At 39.4% G+C, this 26,615-nt stretch overlaps 2 protein-coding genes and 1 long non-coding RNA gene across 3 annotated transcripts in view; 2 read left to right on the top strand and 1 right to left on the bottom strand.

Annotated features, from left to right (window-relative positions):
* Positions 1–26,615, bottom strand: part of LOC146523309 (uncharacterized) — a 431,764-nt gene that overhangs the window by 270,428 nt on the left and 134,721 nt on the right. The gene's annotated exons all lie outside the window — the stretch shown is intronic.
* LOC146523313 (uncharacterized) lies at positions 2,871–6,949 on the top strand. Its single transcript, XM_085140518.1, has 6 exons — positions 2,871–3,794; positions 3,911–3,982; positions 4,082–4,200; positions 4,304–4,364; positions 4,480–4,574; positions 4,690–6,949. Exons 1-6 carry the CDS (start codon positions 3,759–3,761, stop codon positions 6,611–6,613), a joined length of 2,307 nt encoding a protein of 768 aa, XP_084996644.1. The 5' UTR covers positions 2,871–3,758; the 3' UTR covers positions 6,614–6,949.
* LOC146523314 (uncharacterized) lies at positions 7,644–13,048 on the top strand. Its single transcript, XM_085155407.1, has 6 exons — positions 7,644–8,767; positions 8,884–8,955; positions 10,113–10,231; positions 10,335–10,395; positions 10,511–10,605; positions 10,721–13,048. The coding sequence occupies exons 1-6, from the start codon at positions 8,732–8,734 to the stop codon at positions 12,795–12,797; spliced, it is 2,460 nt and encodes an 819-aa protein (XP_085011533.1). The 5' UTR covers positions 7,644–8,731; the 3' UTR covers positions 12,798–13,048.

Consider the following 26,615-nt stretch of genomic DNA (forward strand, 5'->3'; position numbering starts at 1 on the left):
ACGACGTAATGGGAAATTCACAGAGAAACTCGCGGATTCTTCCACTGACCGCTGCGGCACACCTGCACCAGTGTAAACCTCCGCCTACTCCACTCCTGCTTTACAGGTGAAAATAGAGCAACAGGACCGCTAGTCTTTGACTTTATTTATTTTCTGCTGTGTTTTACTTGCATCTATTTGAAAGAGTGAGTGTAAACACACAAAAAAATTATTTTATGTGCTGGAATGTGCAGAAAATACGTTTAAATATTAAACAAATTTCTTCCAGTCAGAGAATGTTGCATATAATTAAATTTTTGCTTGATGCATAAAGTTAAAAGATTAAAACGAATAAAACAAGTTTTAAAAAGAAACTTTTCCATTTGATTACATTTTGTATGATGGATTATGCAGAAAAAGTAGAATTGGGCTGAAAGATCTATCACTTTATCACTTATTCAGGTTGTAAATCGTGTTTTTACCAAGTAACTAAGTAACTAAGTAATTAATTACTTTTGAAAATAAGTAATCAGTAAAGTAATGGGATTACTTTTTGGGGGAAGTAATCAGTAATTAGTTACTGATTACTTTTTTCAAGTAACTTGACCAACACTGGTGGCAGCACACAGTGAGGCACTGGGATCTGCATCTGCATTACAAGCATTCAGCTCAGCTGAGGATCTAGAGTGTTTAATGTTTCAAGGTATGATTCCAACATGTGTTTTTCAAAGAAAGAATAACCTCTCAGCTTCAGGAGGATAGAGCACGGTGTTCTTCCTAACACAACCTTCAAACAAAAATTGCTTTAAGTATTTAGATTAAATAACTATGATCTCAGCTGCAAGCAGAGTAACTGTGATTACGATTAGTCATAACTGAGCAGTCTTAAATTGTACTTAGCTGTCATAGCTTACACTATAAGTTCTGCTACATTCCATTAGCTAAAAGATTTGCTCATTTTCTCATCACTCCAAAAGCTCTGAGGACGAGGTGCATAAAACTGTTTATTAGCGGGTGTAGTAGAAGTAATAATAGTTTGATCAACTACAGCGCAGTACAGATTCTTCAGATATATTAACCACGAGACTTTTAGCAGCTTTTCTCCTGCAACATTTCTAGTTGGAGTTGTCCACGAAGGGTAATGTTGCAAATCATTATTTGAGGTCAGCTGTGCCTCTTTGTAACTCCTCATAAAGGTTTTTAAATCATTTTTAAACAGGAATACTGATCTAGGTGCTGTGTTTAAATACAACCTCACCATCTCTGCACTGAGATCAGCCAGCTTGCCAAGTGCAAGCTGGGACAGTATCCAGTTCCCTCAAACAGTAAGCAGCGTAAGGAATTTTAGCACTTTTATTAGGCAGCATTTATTAGGCAATAACTGCTTTAGGTTGTTGATTTTATTCGCACACATGCATTGATTTCGGTAAGTGATAAAGATTTATCACAGATGTTCAAATGAATAGTTTTAATGTGATACCTGGAAATAGATGAGTCTGAAAAGTGGGTTCATAGAGCGGAAGCGGCAGCGGGGAAGAAAGTAATGGATATCAGCACAGTAAGCAAAGAGGTAGGTCAACTCATGAGGTCTATACAAGCCAACTCCTCCATTTATTATCTCTTAAGGGGTATGAATGGACTTCCCGGATTTCATTTGGATAAGGAATGAGGCAGAGCAAAGAAAACCCATCCATCATCATTTTTGTATGCTGTAGCTACGAATGGCTCTTAAGAACACTATTTATTAAGCCTTGTGCTCGTCTGTATACCCCTGGTTCCTCTTAAAACATTCAACTGCACCGCTGCCGGTCATGAATCAAGATATGGACTCTCAAATCCCCTGGGACAAACTCTCTGGGAGAAAAATTAACTGCACCACCAGCTTTCTGCTGCAGCATGGCTGCTGATTATATCATCACATTCTCATTTTTTAGCTTTCGTCTCATTCACGTTTGTGTATGGAGGAATTTTGACTCTTTTCCCCACCTTTCCTCACTTTCTTGTAGTGCCATCTGTCATTTCTGCTCTGTAAATTCATCATAAACATTTTTATTGAACTTATTCTGTATATTCACAATTAAACTGTTTCAAATTAACATTAGCATCGGCTAATTTAAAGATTAGTTGCCATTGTGGCACTTTTGGATAAAATCAAATGGATATAGAAACAATATTGCACCGCAAAAGAAAAAAATCTGGTTGCTTTTTAATTGTAAAATACTTTTATAAAAATAAAGATGAAAATATATTATTCAAGATACATAACATTTTCAAATATTTGGAGAAATCTCCACCTGTTGATTCAGTTAGATTGAATTCAGTTTATTTATATAGTAGCAAATTACAACGACAGTCACCTTGAGGTATTAAATATTGTAAGATAAAGACTCTACAATAATACAAAGAAAGGGTCCCAAAAGTCAGAGGACGCATATGAGCAAACACTTGGCAACATCAGGAAGGACAAACTCCCGTTCAACAGGAAGAAACCTCTGCTAGAACCAGGCTCAGGGAGAATAATCTGCAGTGACCGGTTAGGGTTGAAGGGAGGGAGTGTTGGGTTCATTTTTGAGAGAAAAGACAAATATGCTCAAAGTGAATTTTCTTAAATTTAATGAGCAGTTCAAGGTTCAACTTAAAAATGGCTGCCATGTCTTGTTGCCCGCTCAAAGAGCACAAAGAGCACCACACCCAGGCAGCAAACACTTTGAATGTTAACATGATTCGTCGAAATTTACTCCTGACCCCATGGGCCCTGATGTAAACATTGAAGATATATATATATATATATATATATATATATATATATATATACACATACATATACACACATAGATACATACAACCAGCTTCCAGACTTGGATTTGAGAGACAGACACTATCTCTACTTTTAAGATAAGGGTTCAAACTTTAATTTTTGCTAAAGCATATAGTTAGAGCTGGATCAGGTGACCCTGAATCCTCCCTTAGTTATGCTGCAATGGGTGTAGGCTGCTGGGGATTCCCATGATGCATTGAGTATTTCTTCTTCAGTCACCTTTCTCCCTCACTATGTGTTAATAGACCTCTCTGCATTGAATCACACTTGTTATTAATCTCTGTTTCTCTTCCACAGCATGCCTCTTGTCCCATCTTCGTTCTCTCACCCCAACCACTCCTGGCAGATGGCCGCCCCTCACTGAGCCTGTTACTGCCGGCACTTCCTCCCTGTTAAAAGGGAGTTTTTCCTTCCCACTGTCGCCAAAGTGCTTGCTCATAGGGGGTCACATGATTGTTGGGTTTTTCTCCTTGTTTATATTATTTTAGAGTCTACCTTACAAAGTAAAGCGCCTTGAGCCGATTGTTGTTGTGATTTGGTGCTGTATCAATAAAACTGAATTGAATTGAATTGAAATAACATAAAAGGACATAATGCTGCAGGTTGGCTTTCTTTCTTTCCTGATTCACCAGTTTGTATGCATCTTTTCACAGGAGTGACCTAAGGACGGCTGTAGCCTACCCTTATTTACTTATATAATGAACAACATATAGTGTAATGTAGTGTAAAATAGAGTGTTTTCTTTTAATTTAATGACATAAAGCAGGGATCAAATGTTTCCATGGTGACTGTTTTAGAATTGTGCATTTTTAAATCTGCATCAGACTTGAAAAAGAGCTCATCTGTGCAAGAAAAACCATCAAGTTAGGAGTATTTTCATATCTACATTTGATCTTACACAAGTTTTGAAGAGTTTTGGAAAGTTTTTCTTCCCCAACTGTGATAGAACAGCAGCGTTTTAATGGAAGCCAGTAAAGGGATCTACAAACCCATCAGGGTATGTGACACTTTTTGTTTTTACTGCATTTTTGAAGAATTTGATGTAGTTTTAAAAAGCTGACAAACTGAGAATCAATTTAAGTTACAATGAGTAATTTCATATGTCTTTGACAGGTGCTGTTCAACACACCCATATATAACACAGCTGTGGAGATCTGCTGGTATCTACCAGGTTACAGGGCTCAGGTAAGACCCAGATCCATCCAAACCAAACGGAGATAAAATGTCAGGTGATTTCTGAAGACCTGGGAGTGATGCTGATTAAATGTCTCCATTTATTTTTAGATTGCAATGATGATGGAATTCCTCAGACTTCAGAAGGAAAACCAAATACCATCAAGCCTCACTGCAGAAGATATGGGAGATCTTTTGGTGGTGAGGAGCAAAGAGACAGTCAGAGAGCAGTGAGTTACTGTGACACCTACAAACCATCCACCTCACACCTGAAACTGTTTGTGCTGAAGTGTAAATGCTGAGAGAAAACCTCTCTTTTGTTTTCTTTTGAAGACTTTGGGAGTTTGAATTGGAGGGTTTGGAAGAAACAGAAGCCAAACCTCTTCTGAAACTGGTAAGACTAGAAAACTCACAAGAGTTTTAGTCATTTGGAGATTTTTTTTTTTTTTTTTACTAAAATCACATAACCTCTCAGCAAAACTGCAATGTAAACATGCTTTCTGTTTCAGGTGTGGGCAGTGAACACAATAAATAAAATGAGGGACATCGAGTTTCAAGCCCGGATGCTGCTGGAATTTCCAGAGGCCATACCTCCTAAATTTCAGTGAGTCACCTCTGACATAAAATCATTAACAGTCCAGCTACAGTATTTCAAAATTTCTGTTATTTTTTTTTTTTAAATAGGTGTAAAAGATCATTCTTATAACTTTATTCTGCAGAACACCTAAGCTCCTCAGCAATGTCAGGCAGTACATTGACCTCCTTAAAGAGAGGCAGCAGGACGCACAAACCTCCAAACTGTTCACTGCAACAGACGTGGTGATAGAGGTGGTTCCCCGTGTCCTGCATGGCTTCTGGAAGCTTCCTTCTTACCCCCTACTGAACATGTCCTCCCAAAAATTGAGCATCCTCTCCACCAGTGTGACAAAGGCCACTTTGGATCGAGTGTCCAAATCTCTCCCAACAATGGAAAACCAGGCCATCTTCTCAAGGTCCATCAGAGATGACATGGTGCAAAGTATCCTGTCTGAAGTCAGAGAGAAATATTCAGAAAAGATTCTGCTGAGCCACATTGCAAACTTTGCACCAGGACTACTCAGGGCAATTTCTGATGTAGCAAAGACGAGCATATGCCAGATCTTCCAGCCCCCTTGTGAAAGTCCAGTAGTGTCTGATGTTCTTCCAAGTAAAGAACCTCATCCTGAAGGTCTGCTGAAGTCAGATGTTCTTCCCACTTCCCAACCTCCAGTTGAAAGTTCACAAATTGCTGATATTTCTTCCACTCACAAACCTCCTTCTAAAAGTTCAACAAAGGCTGATGTTCTTCCAGCTAAAGAATCTGCTCATGAAAATCTGCTGATGTCAAATGTTCTTCCTACTAAAGAACCACAAGAACCTGCTTGGGAATGTGTTCTGAAGTCAGATGTTCTTCCTACTTCTGAACCTCTTTTTGAAAGTTCAACAAAGGCCGATGTTCTTCCAACTAAAGAACCTTCTCATGAAAATCTGCTGAAGTCAGATATTCTCCCTACTAAAGAACCACAAGAATCTACTTGTGAAAGTGTTCTTAAGTCAGGTGTTCTTCCTACTAAAGAACCACAAGAACCTGCTTTGGAAAGTGTTCTGAAGTCAGATGTTCTTCCTACTAAAGAACCACATGAACCTGCTCCTGAACGTGTTCTGAAGACAGATGTTCTTCTTTCTTCCGAACCTCCTTCTAAAAGTTCAACAAAGGCCGATGTTCTTCCAACTAAAGAACCTGCTCATGAAAATCTGCTGAAGTCAGATGTTCTCCCTACTAAAGAACCACAAGAATCTGCTTGTGAAAGTGTTCTGAAGTCAGGTGTTCTTCCTACTAAAGAGCCACAAGAACCTGCTTTGGAAAGTGTTCTGAAGTCAGATGTTCTTCTTACTTCCGAACCTCCTTTTGAAAGTTCAACAAAGGCCGATGTTCTTCCAACTAAAGAACCTGCTCATGAAAATCTGCTGATGTCAGATGTTCTCCCTACTAAAGAACCACAAGAACCTGCTTGTGAAAGTGTTCTGAAGGCAGGTGTTCTTCTTACTAAAGAACCACACGAACCTGCTCCTGAACGTGTTCTGAAGTCAGACGTTCTTCTTACTTCCGAACCTCCTTTTGAAAGTTCAACAAAGGCTGATGTTCTTCCGACTAAAGAACCTGCTTGTAAAAATCTGCTGAAGCCAGATGTTGTTCCTCCTAAAGAACCTCAAGAACCTGCTTGTGAAAGTGTTCTGAAGTCAGATGTTCTTCCTACTTCCAAACCTCTTTTTGAAAGTTCAACAATGGCTGATATTCTTCCCACTGGAGAACCCACTCGTGGAAGTCTGCCAAAGTCAGATGTTCATCCTACTAAAGAACCTCTCATTGAAAGTTCATCAAAGGCCGATGTTCTTCCTACTAAAGAGCCTGCTTCTGAAAGTCTGGCAACGTCTGATGATCTTCCTAGTGAGGAACTCCCTTCTGTATGTCTATCCATGTCTGAGCCAGTTGTCTCTTTTACTAATAATTCAGAGAAGTCTGACAACATTAAAATCAAGGAGAAAAAGAAGGAAAAAAAGGGCTTCTTCCAAAAATTCAGAGCCCTGTTCTGTTGTTGCTTCAGACCCCAAGAAACTGACTAATTTTGAGAATCCAATCTGTTTGTTCTAACTCTACAAAATCAAATAAAATGATTAATCAATATTTTTTTCCATGAGTCTGCATCTATGATTAAAGAATATTTTTCCTTCAGATGTTTATAAGGGTTCTCAAAATACCTCCACAAGTCCAACAATTGTTAACATATAAGTGTTGTTATTTTTAAGAGAATCTGAACTTATTCTTACTCTTAACATATCAACAGCAGTAACTGAAACCTGGAAATGAAAAAAAAGTTCCCAACAATTATTAACATTGCTTCACATCTTTGTTTAGTAATGGCCCAGATACACATTGGCACATAGCAGGACCTCAGTGTTTATGAGTATTCTTCAGGACTTAGGAATATTAATAAAAGGAGCATCTGCACGCCACAAAGTTGATGAGAACCACAAATGTCTTCCAACATCCTCAGATTTGTGTTTTACAATTAAGAGGAACTTTGCATAATGTTTGCCATATGCTCAAATCCTCAAAGGTCTATTATTTTTCATAGTTTGTCCTTTCAACCAAAGTTAAAAACTTCTGCGGACATCAGCAGTTTATTCTTTCGCAATCAAACTCTTAAAATTAGAACATTTCCACCAAACCTGGGTGGGTGCTGGAGCTCCAGGAAGGAAAACTCAGAAGAGTAGGAAAAACAGTCCAAAGAAACCATTCAGGAGGCCGACCGCATGGCCATCAACTGAGACAATTCAGTTCAGGAGGCGTTTCTCCCATTGAAAATGCTACGTCCAGATGAACACAATCACCCTTTTGGGATTTCTACCACGTATTTATATGCTAACCTAACTCACTTGTTGCCATTTTAATGTAATAATAAATTATATTAGTGTGTATATATATATATATATATATATATATATATATACACACACACACACACACACACACACACATACATATATATATATATATATATATGTATGTGTGTGTGTATTTATATATAGCCTATATATATATATATATATATATATATATAGGCTATATTTACATATAGCCTGTTCCCTGTTAAATCCAGAATTGAATTCAAAGTCCTGCTCCTCACATACAAGTTCTTAAATAATCAGGCCTCATCTTATCTTAATGACCTTAATACCATATCACCCTATTAGAGCACTTCGATTTCACACTGCAGGCTAACTGGTTTCTCCCCTCTTATATGGAACCAGCTTCCAGACTTGGATTTGAGAGACAGACACTATCTCTACTTTTAAGATAAGGGTTCAAACTTTAATTTTTGCTAAAGCATATAGTTAGAGCTGGATCAGGTGACCCTAAATCCTCCCTTAGTTATGCTGCAATGGGTGTAGGCTGCTGGGGATTCCCATGATGCATTGAGTATTTCTTCTTCAGTCACCTTTCTCCCTCACTATGTGTTAATAGACCTCTCTGCATTGAATCACACTTGTTATTAATCTCTGTTTCTCTTCCACAGCATGCCTCTTGTCCCATCTTCGTTCTCTCACCCCAACCACTCCTGGCAGATGGCCGCCCCTCACTGAGCCTGTTACTGCCGGCACTTCCTCCCTGTTAAAAGGGAGTTTTTCCTTCCCACTGTCGCCAAAGTGCTTGCTCATAGGGGGTCACATGATTGTTGGGTTTTTCTCCTTGTTTATATTATTTTAGAGTCTACCTTACAAAGTAAAGCGCCTTGAGCCGATTGTTGTTGTGATTTGGTGCTGTATCAATAAAACTGAATTGAATTGAATTGAAATAACATAAAAGGACATAATGCTGCAGGTTGGCTTTCTTTCTTTCCTGATTCACCAGTTTGTATGCATCTTTTCACAGGAGTGACCTAAGGACGGCTGTAGCCTACCCTTATTTACTTATATAATGAACAACATATAGTGTAATGTAGTGTAAAATAGAGTGTTTTCTTTTAATTTAATGACATAAAGCAGGGATCAAATGTTTCCATGGTGACTGTTTTAGAATTGTGCATTTTTAAATCTGCATCAGACTTGAAAAAGAGCTCATCTGTGCAAGAAAAACCATCAAGTTAGGAGTATTTTCATATCTACATTTGATCTTACACAAGTTTTGAAGAGTTTTGGAAAGTTTTTCTTCCCCAACTGTGATAGAACAGCAGCGTTTTAATGGAAGCCAGTAAAGGGATCTACAAACCCATCAGGGTATGTGACACTTTTTGTTTTTACTGCATTTTTGAAGAATTTGATGTAGTTTTAAAAAGCTGACAAACTGAGAATCAATTTAAGTTACAATGAGTAATTTCATATGTCTTTGACAGGTGCTGTTCAACACACCCATATATAACACAGCTGTGGAGATCTGCTGGTATCTACCAGGTTACAGGGCTCAGGTAAGACCCAGATTAGGGCTGGGCGATATGACCCAAAATTCATATCTCGATATTTTTTACCTGGACGGCGATATAAGATATATATCTCGATATTTTTTTTAAAGCCATAAAGTAAGAACAAAAAGAAAAGTTCTTAGTCAAAGCTGTGTCCCAGATGTCACACAGGCACTTTTATTAACATAGAGCATAGATGTACATAAAATTTACTCAAAAATAAATTATGAGCATTTATTAAATAATAATGCTCCATAAATAAAAGAAAACAATGTTGTTTTTGTGCATAACAAAAAGCTCACAATTGGGCAGTCAAAATGTAAACTAAAAGACGCTGAGCATAGTAACAAAGACAGATTTCACAGCTGCTCTGTTCCCAACTTCTACTGCGTGACTCACAGCATTGAGTTTGAAATCCTCTTCATAACCACGTCTCTTAACAGGTGCCATTTATGGTCCTTATACACAGTAGGGTAATATTACGTTGAAGCACAGTACGTATCACTCCGCGAGGCTCCTCGGTAGCCGTAATGCTCCGACAATCCATCAAGCGGTGCAGCACCGTAGCTTACCAAAGTCTTACTAAAACATTTTTTGACAGATTGCTGAGCGCCGTGTACCACATAAAATCGGTTCGCGGCCATCAAGCACAACCAGAATTCATACATAAGGCGCGCTGTCAACTTTTGAGAAAATGAAAGGATTTTAGGCTGTGCAGCCCCTCTGGGCTGCATGGCGTTAGCGTGGTTAGCTCGTTAGCGTGGTTAGCTAGCTAACACGTTGACAGCGTCCAGCCCCACGCACGGGGCGATGCGCAGTAACTCGTTAACGGAGATTTGCCGTGTCCATCTTGTCGCTTCCTGCAGGTGAAGCGATGGGGGAGGAGGGGGAGGCCAAGTAATGTTGCGTAAAGACAAAAGTGAATGAAAGAGAGGCAAACATGCGGCTCCACAAGTATAGTTATAACGTAACATAGACTATATCGATATAAAGGATATTGTTACATCTTATATCTCGTATAAAAATATATCGATATTTTTTAAAAACTCGATATATCGCCCAGCTCAAACCCAGATCCATCCAAACCAAAACGGAGATAAAATGTCAGGTGATTTCTGAAGACCTGGGAGTGATGCTGATTAAATGTCTCCATTTATTTTTAGATTGCAATGATGATGGAATTCCTCAGACTTCAGAAGGAAAACCAAATACCATCAAGCCTCACTGCAGAAGATATGGGAGATCTTTTGGTGGTGAGGAGCAAAGAGACAGTCAGAGAGCAGTGAGTTACTGTGACACCTACAAACCATCCACCTCACACCTGAAACTGTTTGTGCTGAAGTGTAAATGCTGAGAGAAAACCTCTCTTTTGTTTTCTTTTGAAGACTTTGGGAGTTTGAATTGGAGGGTTTGGAAGAAACAGAAGCCAAACCTCTTCTGAAACTGGTAAGACTAGAAAACTCACAAGAGTTTTAGTCATTTGGAGATTTTTTTTTTTTTTTTTACTAAAATCACATAACCTCTCAGCAAAACTGCAATGTAAACATGCTTTCTGTTTCAGGTGTGGGCAGTGAACACAATAAATAAAATGAGGGACATCGAGTTTCAAGCCCGGATGCTGCTGGAATTTCCAGAGGCCATACCTCCTAAATTTCAGTGAGTCACCTCTGACATAAAATCATTAACAGTCCAGCTACAGTATTTCAAAATTTCTGTTATTTTTTTTTTTTAAATAGGTGTAAAAGATCATTCTTATAACTTTATTCTGCAGAACACCTAAGCTCCTCAGCAATGTCAGGCAGTACATTGACCTCCTTAAAGAGAGGCAGCAGGACGCACAAACCTCCAAACTGTTCACTGCAACAGACGTGGTGATAGAGGTGGTTCCCCGTGTCCTGCATGGCTTCTGGAAGCTTCCTTCTTACCCCCTACTGAACATGTCCTCCCAAAAATTGAGCATCCTCTCCACCAGTGTGACAAAGGCCACTTTGGATCGAGTGTCCAAATCTCTCCCAACAATGGAAAACCAGGCCATCTTCTCAAGGTCCATCAGAGATGACATGGTGCAAAGTATCCTGTCTGAAGTCAGAGAGAAATATTCAGAAAAGATTCTGCTGAGCCACATTGCAAACTTTGCACCAGGACTACTCAGGGCAATTTCTGATGTAGCAAAGATGAGCATATGCCAGATCTTCCAGCCCCCTTGTGAAAGTCCAGTAGTGTCTGATGTTCATCCAAGTAAAGAACCTCATCCTGAAGGTCTGCTGAAGTCAGATGTTCTTCCCACTTCCCAACCTCCAGTTGAAAGTTCACAAATTGCTGATATTTCTTCCACTCACAAACCTCCTTCTAAAAGTTCAACAAAGGCTGATGTTCTTCCAGCTAAAGAATCTGCTCATGAAAATCTGCTGATGTCAAATGTTCTTCCTACTAAAGAACCACAAGAACCTGCTTGGGAATGTGTTCTGAAGTCAGATGTTCTTCCTACTTCTGAACCTCTTTTTGAAAGTTCAACAAAGGCCGATGTTCTTCCAACTAAAGAACCTTCTCACGAAAATCTGCTGAAGTCAGATATTCTCCCTACTAAAGAACCACAAGAATCTACTTGTGAAAGTGTTCTTAAGTCAGGTGTTCTTCCTACTAAAGAACCACAAGAACCTGCTTTGGAAAGTGTTCTGAAGTCAGATGTTCTTCCTACTAAAGAACCACATGAACCTGCTCCTGAACGTGTTCTGAAGACAGATGTTCTTCTTTCTTCCGAACCTCCTTCTAAAAGTTCAACAAAGGCCGATGTTCTTCCAACTAAAGAACCTGCTCATGAAAATCTGCTGAAGTCAGATGTTCTCCCTACTAAAGAACCACAAGAATCTGCTTGTGAAAGTGTTCTGAAGTCAGGTGTTCTTCCTACTAAAGAACCACAAGAACCTGCTTTGGAAAGTGTTCTGAAGTCAGATGTTCTTCTTACTTCCGAACCTCCTTTTGAAAGTTCAACAAAGGCCGATGTTCTTTCAACTAAAGAACCTGCTCATGAAAATCTGCTGAAGTCAGATGTTCTCCCTACTAAAGAACCACAAGAACCTGCTCCTGAACGTGTTCTGAAGACAGATGTTCTTCTTTCTTCCGAACCTCCTTCTAAAAGTTCAACAAAGGCCGATGTTCTTCCAACTAAAGAACCTGCTTTTAAAAATCTGCTGAAGTCAGATATTCTCCCTACTAAAGAACCACAAGAACCTGCTCGTGAAAGTGTTCTGAAGGCAGGTGTTCTTCTTACTAAAGAACCACACGAACCTGCTCCTGAACGTGTTCTGAAGTCAGACGTTCTTCTTACTTCCGAACCTCCTTTTGAAAGTTCAACAAAGGCTGATGTTCTTCCGACTAAAGAACCTGCTTGTAAAAATCTGCTGAAGCCAGATGTTGTTCCTCCTAAAGAACCTCAAGAACCTGCTTGTGAAAGTGTTCTGAAGTCAGATGTTCTTCCTACTTCCGAACCTCTTTTTGAAAGTTCAACAATGGCTGATATTCTTCCCACTGGAGAACCCACTCGTGGAAGTCTGCCAAAGTCAGATGTTCATCCTACTAAAGAACCTCTCATTGAAAGTTCATCAAAGGCCAATGTTCTTCCTACTAAAGAGCCTGCTTCTGAAAGTCTGGCAACGTCTGATGATCTTCCTAGTGAGGAACTCCCTTCTGTATGTCTATCCATGTCTGAGCCAGTTGTCTCTTTTACTAATAATTCAGAGAAGTCTGACAACATTAAAATCAAGGAGAAAAAGAAGAAAAAAAAGGGCTTCTTCCAAAAATTCAGAGCCCTGTTCTGTTGTTGCTTCAGACCCCAAGAAACTGACTAATTTTGAGAATCCAATCTGTTTGTTCTAACTCTACAAAATCAAATAAAATGATTAATCAATATTTTTTTCCATGAGTCTGCATCTATGATTAAAGAATATTTTTCCTTCAGATGTTTATAAGGGTTCTCAAAATACCTCCACAAGTCCAACAATTGTTAACATATTAGTGTTGTTATTTTTAAGAGAATCTGAACTTATTCTTACTCTTAACATATCAACAGCAGTAACTGAAACCTGGAAATGAAAAAAAAGTTCCCAACAATTATTAACATTGCTTCACATCTTTGTTTGGTAATGGCCCAGATACACATTGGCACATAGCAGGACCTCAGTGTTTATGAGTATTCTTCAGGACTTAGGTCAGAGGTTCAAATCCACTGAACAGATGAGATAGCCCTGAGAAAGGTACCGTCCCTGCACACTGCTCCCTGAGTGCTAGACTAGACAGATAGACTGCTTCACTGAGTGAATGCGTTAAGTGCAGAGAGGAATTCAATAAAGTATGCATAATTATTATTTATTTATAGCTTATCTTTAAACCTCTGTGGACATCAGCAGTTTAATCTTTCACAATCAAGCTCTTAAAATGAGAACACTTCCACCCAACCTGGGTGGGTGGGTGCTGGAGCTCCAGAAAGGAGAACTCAGTGGCCGACCCCGTGGCCATCAGCTGAAACAAATCAGTTCATGAGGCTTCAGTTCCAGAGACCGACGACGGCGGAGAAGGTGGGAACCTTCAGGACACAGAAGAGGGAGACGACTGAGGTGGAAAGCCTCAGGTGGGTTGGGTGGTGGCCGGTGTCGGCATGGCTTAGTAGATGGCCGGCTTCAAACAATAAACCATAAATAGATCTTATTCATTTATTTTTGCAGCCATTATGACAAGAAATTGTATTATAAAAGTATTTCCTTTAGCCTTAATCGTGAAGTTTCTCAAAAGGTTATCTCATAAACTTAATAACATGTCTACCAACTATTTCATGTCCAATGAACTGCTGAGAGTTACTAAAAAAAACTTTATTTAGTGGCCTCTCATTAAAATGTTTTTCTTTTTCTTTTACATGAATATCAATCACTGTGTATTTTTAACACCTAAATTTCAATGTGATGCCATTATCCTGCCTAACAACATAAAAGTCTCCAAAAACATCAAGTATGGAACATAATATGAATAAAAAATTATACATTGCACTCTAAACACAGCAGATCTAAAGTGGCATAAAATATATGTGCTCTGTTGCAGTATGCAGAGTACAGGTGTAAATTTATCATTGTACAAAAAATATAGTTCCTCTGCAGACTAATGATCAAATATAGAGACAGAGGTAGAGTTGGTCAAAGTACAGCAGGAGTACAGATAAAACTGTTTAAAAATACTCTTGATTCAACTTCTTTAGTCAAGTAAATGTAAAAAAGTACAGGCTCTGTAATGTACTTACAGTAATAAAGTAACTGCCTCTGGAGGTCTGGAGTTTTGATCTCCTCCATACCTGCTTCATGCCCTGGAGGACGGGGCAGTGCCCCCCCACACCCTCTAGCAGATCATTACATGAAGGAACCTTTTAAAAACAAGCACGTTCATGCTCACAGGTGTACACACGGGTGATCACACACACAAACTACACCCTTTTTGGCTCCTACCTCAAAGCACACTGTGCGCTGTCGATCTTACGTGCTGCACAATGATGTTTAATATTTAGTATTTACTGTCATATTCCCATATATCATCGTGATGTTGTTTATTCTATTACTCTCGTTTTCTTCTTGTCCAGAGGTGGGAAGTAAAAAAAGACATGCTGTTGAGAATAACCAGACCTTAATAACCGTAACTAAAGATTAAATGCAGTGTATAAGCACAGAGAGTCAAAAGAGGTGAATGAATAAGAAACAGTGGCAGACGTATTGCAGCATACTTGAGCCATAACTATAAGGTTTACCAAAAGAAAAGTTTAAGTGATATAGTCCTATGAGGTCTATAAGGAAGATGAGATGGGGCCTGATTAAGACGAAGATCAAGATCTTGCATGAGAAAAGAAGATGTAATAATTAATGTAATTAATTAATCAGTTAAGTAATTAATGATCAGCGGTCCCAATTTTAAAAAAGTCATCTAAAGCTGTTTAGAAACAGTTCCCAATTCCTAAATAACTAAAATAAATGATAGGGACAATAATAAACAATGACACATTATCACATCTATTTAAAATTTATTTTCATGAAGTATGTATGAAGTCATTGATTGAAGCTTTAAAAATTGTGTAGATTTTCCCCTTTTATCCATAACGTCCATAGAGCATATTTATAGAAGTAAATACTGTAGCTTTTTATTATTTTCCCTGGGCATTCTTCTTCACAGTGGATCATTTGCATCCTCTCCTGTCGCACTAACCTCCTGCATGTTCATTCATTATATCCATCACTCAGCAGTAGCACAGTTTCTACCTGGACCCTTCTGGCCAACAGCACAGCTGGCAGATGTAAACTAACTGTACTACCATGCAGTAAATTCACATTTGTGGATATTTAACCATTGTATAGTGAAATCAATCTACAGTTTTGACCTTAATCTGAATTTGTGTGTTTTTTCTAGTTTGTGAAGTTTTCTTGTTGATCATTATGTAGATTTTATTTGTTTGTTTGTTACAGTTTCCAATAAAATTATCTAACTTGGAAATGTGCTGGTCTAAATCTTACGCTAAAATTCAATGGGAGAGGTTAAGCATTCCATATACAGATATTTTGAATAGCACACCTCACAACTTTTCTTTTCAGGGTCAAATAAGGTTGAACTTTCATAAACTCCCTTTTATCATTAAAACTGTGGATTATAAATATCCCATTATAATCTGTCAAAATGTGCTATTTTTACTACACTGCAAACAAAGAGAACAAAATCAGTATATACAAAATACTATTCCCTTAAAAGGAAACACTATCCTCTTTGGCAGAGGTTGGCTCTCTCAGAGTGCCTCGTGTTTTTAACTGTAAATAAATCTGTTATCTTTCCTTCATTAATTATAATGTATTGAACTTGAAAATTCCAGACTGGTTGAGTCATGATGTAAATCAGCGGTCCCCAACCTTTTTTGCGCCACGGACCGGTTTATGCCCGACAATATTTTCACGGACCGGCCTTTAAGGTGTTGTGGATAAATACAACAAAATAAAACTAGTACCGGTACTGAAAAAAAGAACATTTATTCATAACACACGTGAAAAGACCCAGGAAAACCGAGTAAACGATAAAAACGATAACAAAATAACGCTGAAAACCGATAAAAACCCTGAAAACTATACATTTCACACCTGAGCCTCAACTCTCGCGGCCCGGTACAAAACAACTCATGGACCGGTACCGGTGTTGTGCCAAAAAGTGATTGTCTGCCAAAAACTGATTTCCAATGTTTCTGTGTATTTTTTCTGTGTAATATCTTTACGTATGTTCGTAAATACACTTCGGTGAACAGGGTTTACAAAGGGGTTATATAGAGAATTAAAAAATGATCCGTTTTTCAAGTATCTTTACAACTCTGTGTCATTGTACTTACATCATAACCAATCCGGTCCTTTATCCCCACTTAAAATATTTTTACAGAACTATTGTAATATTTGCTGCCATTTCTGCTGTCCTCTTGGCCCACTTAGTCTTACAAAAGACATTTTTAATGTTAATGAGATTTTTTTTAACTGCATAAATAAAGGTTCTATAAAAGTCGCTGCCAAAAACTGATTGCGGCTTCTACCTTGTTACATGAATGTTGTTTGTGGCTCAAGATGACTTTATGTCATCCATAAGTAGGGATGGGTATCGTTTAGGTTTTATCCGATACCGGTGCCAAACCGGTACTTTTGAAACGGTGCCGGTGCTTAAACGGTGCTCAAACCGGTGCTTAAAGAATGGAAAACACAAAAGTGGTCCAAAAACCTCTCATGTTCAGCTGTTTTTTTGTAAAAAGATAACAATGTTAGCCTTTTCTGCAGCTATGGGGCATATATGGTATCATTCTTGGCTGGAAGCAGTGCTTAAACAATGGAAAAAACAAAAACTTTGTCCAAAAACCTCTCATGTTTAACTGTTTTCCACTTTTTCTTTGGTCATTTTAGCCTTTTTGGCCAGGGTGAAGGGAGTATCTGCCATCAAACAAGAAGACAGCTGCATGTAGCTATGATGGTGTTTGCTAGTTCACCTTACATGCATTAATGTAATAACGTGGTTAGCCTACTCAACGTAAATTACACACGAACAACATTAGGCTACTCACGCAGAGAAGAATGGCTGCTGCTGCCATCATCATCCATCATCATTTCTGCTACACTGGCAGGGCTAGGGGCCAGGACTCTCCTCTTCGGGTTTTTGGGGGATGTTGCTAATTCCGGGTCCGATAACAGGCAACACACAAGCAGTAGATGTGCTCGGTGTGAGGTCTCGCAGCAAGCTATCAAATACGGCGCATTTCTCGGCTTTAAAAAAAAACACTATGCGTCGCCAGGTGTTTCATCAGATTTGAGGTGTTACCTCCTTTGACAGTATCACCTTAAAGCACTTGTTGCAGGCTGCTGAGTTTGCATCTTTTGCTGTGAAGTACAGCCAGACTTTTGACCGCTTCGCCTTGGACATTTTTAATTTGTAGCTCTGCTCGAAAAGAACGTACGTACCTGGACCCGCCTACTATTCTCGGAAACTTAAAATGATTGGCTAGAATCTAAAGTGTATCATTCCATACCAGTTGGTGGCGGTAATGCACCTTTCAGTTGTTTGCCAACCGCCAATACAAATGTAAGGAAGAAGAAAGTGTATCACAGCTCAGGGAAAAAAAGCACCGAAATAAAGCACCGAAATGTGCGCTGCTTTTCGGTCTGGTTACTACCGTTTATGTCAGAACAGAACAGCACCGGCACCGGATACCGGTACCCATCCCTATCCATAAGCGATGCATTTGACATATGTTTCATATATTATAGCCCAACAAGTTACTTATAGCAGTTTAAATACAAGCAATCAGTTTTTGGCAAATACCGGAAATCAGTTTTTGGCAGACAATCACTTTTTGGCACAACACCGGTCTGAGGCCCGGGGGTTAGGGACCGCTGATGTAAATGTTTAAAGTATTGGGATAAAAAGTCTTTACCTTACAATATAAAACACAGCTGTTGTTGTGATTTGATGCTATATGAATAAAACTGAATTGAATATTTCAGTCACGCTTCATTATCACTAATTTCTAAGCCCTGGTTATGGCCTTCATAAAAATGAATGAAATTATAATAATTTGCAACAACCAAGTGCATATAAAGCACAAACCTCGAGTAAATAACTTAAAACAACATAAATTTAAAATATTTTTTCCATTCAATGTTATGGGTGTTTGTTCCTGTTGGAAAAAAATCAATGTCGGTATCACCCTCAAAAATCCAGTATTTGTCATGCTCTTACTCATATTTCACACTTGATCACAGTTCATCTGCCGATTTTACACTGGAGTCGGGCTGATGATTGACCCACCTGATTAACATCGAGTGTGAATATTGTGTTTTCTCTGAGTGCACCTGCTGATTGCTCCGGGCTCACATCCATCATTAGGAAAAGTCTGTTTAATTGTGTCCCTGCCCTAATGACTCTTTTATTATTTCTAATAAAAATAAAAGTATGAAGATTCATTTCTTAGAAAAACAAAAAGTTAGGAGCGATTAAATGACCTTTTGATTTATAGACAGCCAACATTTTCATCATCAGCTACAGCAGAGATAACTTATGAGTCATCACAGTTCCTTGTCTTTCTAATTGTTCTGCTGTAGTTTCTGAAGGGGCTGAAGGCAAGTAAATCACCCAAAAGTGCAGCAATTAGACCAAAGCCAGTTTCCAGTGTGTCTGGGCATTTTGATGTGTCATCCTATAGCGTTACTATGCAACTACAAGCCAGCAGCCTCCAGGAAAAGCGCGCTTGCTGGCATACAGTATCCAATGAGATTTCTGCCCCCCGCTGTTGGGGACTTCTCAAGCTAAATTAGTAGCAAATAGCAACTGCTTTGGCCCATTTTTGTCACAACAATGAAGCATGTAATTGTTCTGTACACATGCACGAAGGCCAACCGCAATATTTATCCTGCAAACACCTCTCCCTCACAAGTCTTTCATGCATGCAGGCACATTTATTCAGGGCTCTCTTATCGGGTGCCACAAAACAGGCAGGTTTTGTGGCACCGTTGTCCTGTGTAATTGTTTGCGCACTGCTGGCGTGCACTTCACAGACCTATCTCGGACATGCTCCTGTTCAAGCGGGTTAGTTGTGAAATCAAGTGAGAGGACGGTTGATTTGCTTTTTTTCCCCATGTAACAATGTAGGCCTGTCAAAAGCAACCAAGAACAGCGGCCAATTTGGCACAGACACAGGTGCGGCATGTTGAGACGAATTGCAAAATGAATGAGTGATCGGAAAGAAGCCACTGCAGCGAACATCGTCACCTCAAGGATGTCTGAAGTGATCCTCATATTCTAATATGTGTTTGCTTTCACAGTGCTCGTGCAAATATGATGACTTTTTTTCACGCTGACATTTTTCTGTCTTTGATAATAACTCGCGGACTCAAGACTGAGTAATATTTGAACTCTGAATACATTTCCATAAATACCTTTTGTCTGTAATTTCAATGATCTCAATCTGTCAATCAGCTCTCTTCAGTTACATGTGCAGTTCTGTGCAGTGGGAGGGCCCTCTCGCCCTAAAAACATCATTAGTCAGCCCCAACTGTGGAGAGTTATTTCAGAAAGTAGCTCGTCAAAAGGGCTCCTGATGAGAGAGGAAAAAAGGGAAACACGTGCTCAGCCTCTGACCTGATGCACTATTGATATAAAATTCCCGGCAGTGTTAAGATGGGGAAACCACGGTGGCAAAATGGCAGACTGTGAGAACACAGAATAGATTAGAAGTCTCATGCAATCGTGTGCTGGAGTAGCTGCACTTACACATTGCCCTCTGGTGGCCAGATCAGCACAAACATGACTGAGTGGATCCTTGGCCTGGTAAATGCATTAGAGAGGGGATTTATCTTTTTACATTCAGGGCTCAGCTCAGTCTGTTTGGTTTAAGAGATATGACATTTGTATTAGCATTAGCAGCGATCTATACAGTATAATAGACAGCCACATTAATCTATTAGTTAATAGGGGCTAAATTTGGTCTGTGTTATCCTCATCTTGATATGTCTCGGTTTTCCATTATTGCAGCATTGTTCCAGCATGAATTTGCTCTAAGCCAATCTTATTATGCTACTGTTTTTCCACTCTTCTGGCTTAGCCACTACCCTCAGTAGAACTTTGCATGATTTGGCTGCAGGAGCGCAAAGGCTGGAGAAACAATGCACATTATGTTTTTAGGTATAGCTCTCCTATACATTGCTTAGGGGTTGTTCTTTTTTCAAAATAACGCTCACACACAGAGCCAGTGGTTTTAGTTTTCAAATTTCACTGGGGATTATGTGTCTATCCTACAGATTTTATGAGATATACATCAGAGATAAAAAGGTAATAGCACATAAGATAATGCTGACAGTTCAAAATACACATACACACACTTTGGCTAGCTGACTGCTTAGCCCTAGGATACGGGAAAGCATCACTCTTAATGCTCAAATGGCTCATTCAGCACCATCACCGTCATCATCAGTTTTCTTACCCAAGGAAACTCCTCAGTTGGATCCAAAATGATGACGCAAATGTTAATTTTGCCATTTTCAATTCAGGAAAAAGCAGCTCAGCCTCAGCAGCCATAAAAAAACATTTGTGAACCTGATTAGAACCTTTTCAAATGTTTTTGTATTTAACACGAGCTGGCTGATTGGATTAACACCACCTACATTTGTGAGTTTGTGACCTTATGAAAATTACCTGCATTCCTGCTGGAAACACTTTACTGAGGAAACTGTATGAGCACAGAGAGCCTTAGCTTGAAAATTAAAAGGTGAAGCTTTAAATATCAGGTCCAAGCATGAAAGGACAGTTTTCTGTTCACTGACACTTCAGGGACGTTTTGCATTCAGGGCTCATTTAAGGTCATGACACAGCAGCGGGGGCTGTGGGAATTGGAGGCCAAGCAGCGTAGTTGAGTCGGTACCCAGAGAGCTTCTACCCTTTATCATCTTTATTCATCTTCTTCCTCCTCCTTCTGCTGTTTGGGCTTACTGCAGCCCCTAGGACCAGATAGTAAAATGTTGTGAAATTTGGCACACTGGCTGCGGACAGTCCCCTGATTCTTTGCACCAACTTTCATGTCTACATCTAAAGTTTACTTTAAACAAATAGTCCTTTACTGCCGTGCTGCCTCTTTACTTTGTGTTTAAAGTAGGGGTTCCTGAAGTGCCTGACTCCTCATCTTCAGTCCACAGCTCTGCCAGTGGTGAGGCTGGACCATGTATGGAGGTTGCTGGAACACCAGGCAGCAGGACCTCCAATGGCTGGTAGGCTGGAAAGCTGTGAAGCGAAACCAGATGAAGCTCTTGTTCTGGTAGTCCCAGGGCCTGGGTCCAGCAGAAGTGATGTCAGCTGGTGTAGGTGTTGTTCCTAACAATGTCAAACCACGGCTGGTCCAGGATCAACATACCAACTGCCCGATCAAAGCATCTAAGCATTCAACTAGCATTAGGCAAGAATTTAGCTAATTTAGCTATTAAAAACTATTAAAAACGATTACTACAGTTTTATTTATATATCCCCAAATCACAACACAACAACAGCCACCTCAAGATGCTTTACATCAGGGGTAGGCAACTCCAGGCCTCGAGTGCTGGTGTCCTGGAGGTTTTAGATGTGTCCATGATCCATCACAGCTGATTTAACGGGCTAAATGACTCCTCAGCATTTCTTGAAGTTCTCCAGAGGCCTGGTAATGAACTAATCATTTGATTCAGGTGTGTTAACCCAGGGTGGGATCTAAAACCTGCAGGACACCGGCACTCGAGGCCTGGAGTTGCCTACCCCTGCTTTACATTATGAGGTAAAGATCCTACAATAATATAAAAATACAAGAGTCACCTAAATTTGGTTAACAGCAAATCTTGTGTAAAACTTGTGTAAATTAATAATAAATTAATAACAAAAACACATCCTTACCATATGTTCCAGAAGACATTTTTACATAAACAAAGACTGGTCAGTTGCGATGTTATTATCATTATGATGGTGCAGGAACAGCAGCAACACAGATGCACCTACTTGCTATACAGGTGCTGATTAACCGAGTAATAAAAATAATAGGGAACAAAACTTAAACACAAATTTAATTTCAGAGACTTTTATGTGCCATGAATCCATGTTGTTTGGGGACAAGATTCAATTTAAAACATGCCGAACAGTAAATGGAGTGCTTCTTATACAGCCCTCTTCTACTCTACTGGGACACTTTTTTTACAGAGCTATATCCAGATGGATGAATAATATTTATTTTGAAATCAGCCCTCTAATGTTGTTTTGAAGTGAGAAAATATCCACAGATAGGTTGTAAAACACGAGTTTCATTTCTGTAAAGATAGACATCTTATAGGGATTGACTAACTTCTGGAGCCAGCCTCAAGAGGAACTACAGTTTTTGGTACTTTCTGTGTCACCTGTAATCCTTATAACAGGTCAGAGGAAGTAATATGAAATCAAATATTGCAAAAACAATGAGCGATAAAATAAAACACATCATCTTTGTCACATCCATGCTGTTTTTATATTAAAAGCACACAAACAAGACACAGTCAGAGGAACAACTTCAAGCCTCAGGAAATAGACCCATCCAAGAGGCACATAAATGCAGGACAGGTCACTGGATGAGAGCCTTTCCTTCCTACTTTTGCCACGTGCTCGCTCAAAGAGGGTCATCTGATTTATGGGGCTTTCTCTTTATTATTGTAGGGTCATTACCTTACAATATAAGGGGACTTGAGGCAACTGTTGTTGGGATTTGGCGCTATATAAATAAAATTGTTCTTCAATTGAATGAGTGGATTTTGGGATCCTAGGGCAGAGGCCATGACACGTCCCTCCTCACAGCTCGCTTTATTTTTCTTATCTTCCGATGTTCCTTCAGGATTTACCGCTTTATTTTGGTCATTGGTTGCTCAGTTTCAAAACAGCTCCAAACCTTCATTCTCCCCCCGCCTCACACTTCTCTGCCTGAATGAGTTTGGACAGAAATCCATAGTTTCTTCTTACTCTGATAACAACGTCATTTTTCTTTGCCAAATGTTCAGCTTTGGCTCATGGCAGTGTTCGCTGGGATAAATCCAGGAGCACTTTTGTTCAATGACTGTCTCTCTGTGGACTCTGTGACAGCAGATGTTTGTACGTGCAGAATATTGCGAGACTGCAATTGCGAACGACATGCTGCTGAATTTCCTGTTTGTTCGTGTGACTTCGTTGAAGTCTGTGCAGAAATCTCAGAAATCTCCTTTCTGTTGAGAGCACATTTACTCTCTCGGTACATTTAATAGACAAGATGGCCTTCAGCTCATTACTAAATAGTCTTACTACACAATGAAAGGATTTACTTGACTTCAAGTAGCTGCTTTCATTTCAAAAGTATCCTATTGCCATAGCTACAACCATCCATCTGTTCTTTACACATCTTGGTGAAGATGAAGGTCAGAAGATATTAATTCAGAGATACGAGCATTCAATGTATCATCAACATTTTTATAGCTGCATGAATGTACTGATATTAATAAAAGTTTTCTTCATTTGCTATGGGTGGAATGATTTAGCACAACCCCGGGCTAAATGTAACCATTCCTCTTTTGTTTGCCTCGCGTCTAATCGATTTGCAACAGATAATGAATAGTTATCGAGCTGACAGTGCTCTGATGGAGAGAGATAAAAGTGCGCAAAATAATTATCATCTCTGCAGCTTCATGGAGTAATGAACATCTGAAACACTCATCTTCACTCCTTTAAGCAGCAGAACGCTGATAAGACATTTTCTTTTGGGGAAATAGGAGACCCTGAATAGTGGGAGACTGATTTGATTACAGAATTGAAAAATTACAACATCTGACACCCAGCTGGGGCTGGCATCTGGATGATGCTGAAAGGGATGCTTGGAGCTCTAAAGAGAAAAACAGAAAGTTAACAGTTTTATACTGAACATACAGAGGAGCTGACACAGGCACGTGACTGTTTCATGTATAATTTATATTAGAATTGAAAAAAAGTTGATTTTTTGTTTATTTCTTTTTTATGAAGAGTTTGAATGGTTAAGAGGAGGCAGAAAAAATAGAGCTGTATTATTACATTTTTGACCACATGGGGGCAACAAAACAAGAAGTGATATGAAATAGAAAGTTTCTTTAGGACTTTATTCAGTCCTGCTTAAATGGACTCACACTTGACTCTAGAATACTTTGGCACACAGAGGACTTCATGCCTGACTGTGATGTGTTCGGGTCCTGTGGCTCCAAAATAAGTCCAAGACATCATCGGTCCACGACCGTGCTAGACAGCTGGTATGAGATGTTTGCGCGGATGCTGTGTTTGGGTTTCACCAAACATGGTGCTGAATATTGTTCCAAAAGTCTTTCTTGTTTGCTCAGATGCAACTTTCTATATAACCGTTGCGTGTGACCTTGAATCCTCCCTTAATTACGCTCCAATAAGTCTAGGCTGTTGGACGCTCTATTTCACGCACCTTTTTTCGCTCACTATGTGTTTATACACCACTCTGCTTTTAATTTGGCTATTATATATCTTCCACAGCTTGTCTTTGTATTGTTTTTCTCCCCTCACATCCAAACAGTCGCAGCAGATGACTGTGCCTCCCTGAGCTTGGTTCTGCTGGAGATTTCTTCCTGTTAAGAGGGAGTTTTTTCTTCCCACAGTCACCAAAGTGCTTGATCATGGGGGGGGGTCATCTGATTATTGGAGGTTTCTCTGTTTTCTCTGTACAATTCTCCTATTAGGCTCTTGATCTTACAATATAAAGTGCTTTGAAACAACTGTTGTTGTGGTTTGTGTTATATAAATAAAATTAAACTGAACTGACCTGAACTGAATCGACAAATAAATTGTATTTGAAATTTTAGACTATGATAATTAGCATGATGCGGTGGTTACCACTGGCACCTCATAGCAAGAAGGTCCTGGATTCAGATCAGTTGGCTGACATGCAAGGTCAGAGGTCAGCAACTTGCGGCATGTGACTCACAAAACACGGGTTAGAATTAGGGTTAATGATGGTTAACACATATACAATATGTATTAATTTATGTAATTTATCGTAATTGCATCTGTCATCCGCCCGTCTGTCAGCCAATATTTTTAGATATTATTTAGCTGATGAAAAAGTCGATGTTTCCCTTGAGCAGAAACCTGACTGGGGTTAAGAGGCAAATCAATATTGGACATATTAAGCAATAAATAAATGAATTAAGTCTTGATGATTATGCTGCTCAGTGTCTGCTGTAAATATGAAATTGTTTGGAGGCACAGCTCTGCTTTGCAAAGAGGCCAGAAAAATACAGAATACAGAATACATTACTGCATGTTTGTTTATTAAATGTTCCATTATGTTTTATTTGTGTATACGTGTGTGTGTGTGTGTGTGTGTGTGTGTGTATAAAGAAGTGGAAAGGCATAGCAGAGCCACACCAATGCGCTTTACAAACTCTCACTCACAGTGTCCATGGCAACAAGAGCCTTGGAGACTTGCGCCGGGATAGAGGAGGGTCAGCCATTGCAGAGTTTCTCTGTCATGTCCTCGCTGATGCTGATTCTACATTCTCTCTGTTTTTCAGTTGACTGACAGTCTTGATGAGAAGTGAGAGAGTCGTCATAAAGGGCGGCCCATCTCACCATGTCCATCCACCCAACCTGTCAACCACCCAACGCCGCTCCTCCCGCTCTCTTCAAACAGATTCATATTGGAGATGTGACACACCTGCAGCTTTGCAAATACTATTAAGAGTCCCTGAGTCCATGAACATCCCCTGACAAAATGATGAATAGCTTCACTAGGCCCGTATTAGGCTTGACCTTCACCATCATAACCAATAAAAAAAATTAGATTAGAGGCCATATAATTCTAAAAATAGTTTTACTTGAGGTCAAAAACATCAGAAACACTCTCATTATGCATATCCATTTTGTCTTTATGTCACATCACATGCTATAAAAGGCAGAAAAAAGTGCACGATTAGCCCTAAATTTGTGTTGTTTAGGAAAACATATACACACACTAACCTGTGCTGTCCTCACCCTATTGTGACTTTGTAAAACCAGAATATTTCCTTCTGTTTCTGGGCCAGGATTGGCATTATTTTGCCCAAACCCAGGAATGGACATTTTCGAGCCTGAAAGATTTTACCAGGTTTGTGCACAACTTTAATATATCTGCAACTATGTGGAACCAAAGTTCATGCAGAGATTCATTGTCCACAGGGGATGAACCTGTTTGACTTTAGTGATGCTCTGACAGTAATATTTTTAAATGTAAAGTAACTTAACTTCATGTAACTTAGTAACTATCTAGGTGACAGTCGGAGCATAGGTGGTATTGAACCTCAAAAATGAATGCTATGACACCAAAGGGCACCAACAGCAAAAACACAATGGAGAGTTTAAATTCAACGCTGTCTGGTAGCAGAGTTGAGTCTTCAGCTGTCCGTGTTGTCCGTACAGCTGTCCATGGCAGTCTTCCACGTTAAAGCACCCAACTTTACAGCATTAAAAAGCACATTTACAGCCTGGATACCTGGATAAAGTATGGATACTGCAAGGGTCACGTCTGCTTTGACTGGCATGTATCCTAACACGGACAGCTGTAGCCTCAACTCTGCTAATTGACAGCA

This window comes from Neolamprologus multifasciatus, chromosome 3, assembly GCF_963576455.1.
Source record: "Neolamprologus multifasciatus chromosome 3, fNeoMul1.2, whole genome shotgun sequence".
NCBI classification, from domain to species: domain Eukaryota; kingdom Metazoa; phylum Chordata; class Actinopteri; order Cichliformes; family Cichlidae; genus Neolamprologus; species Neolamprologus multifasciatus.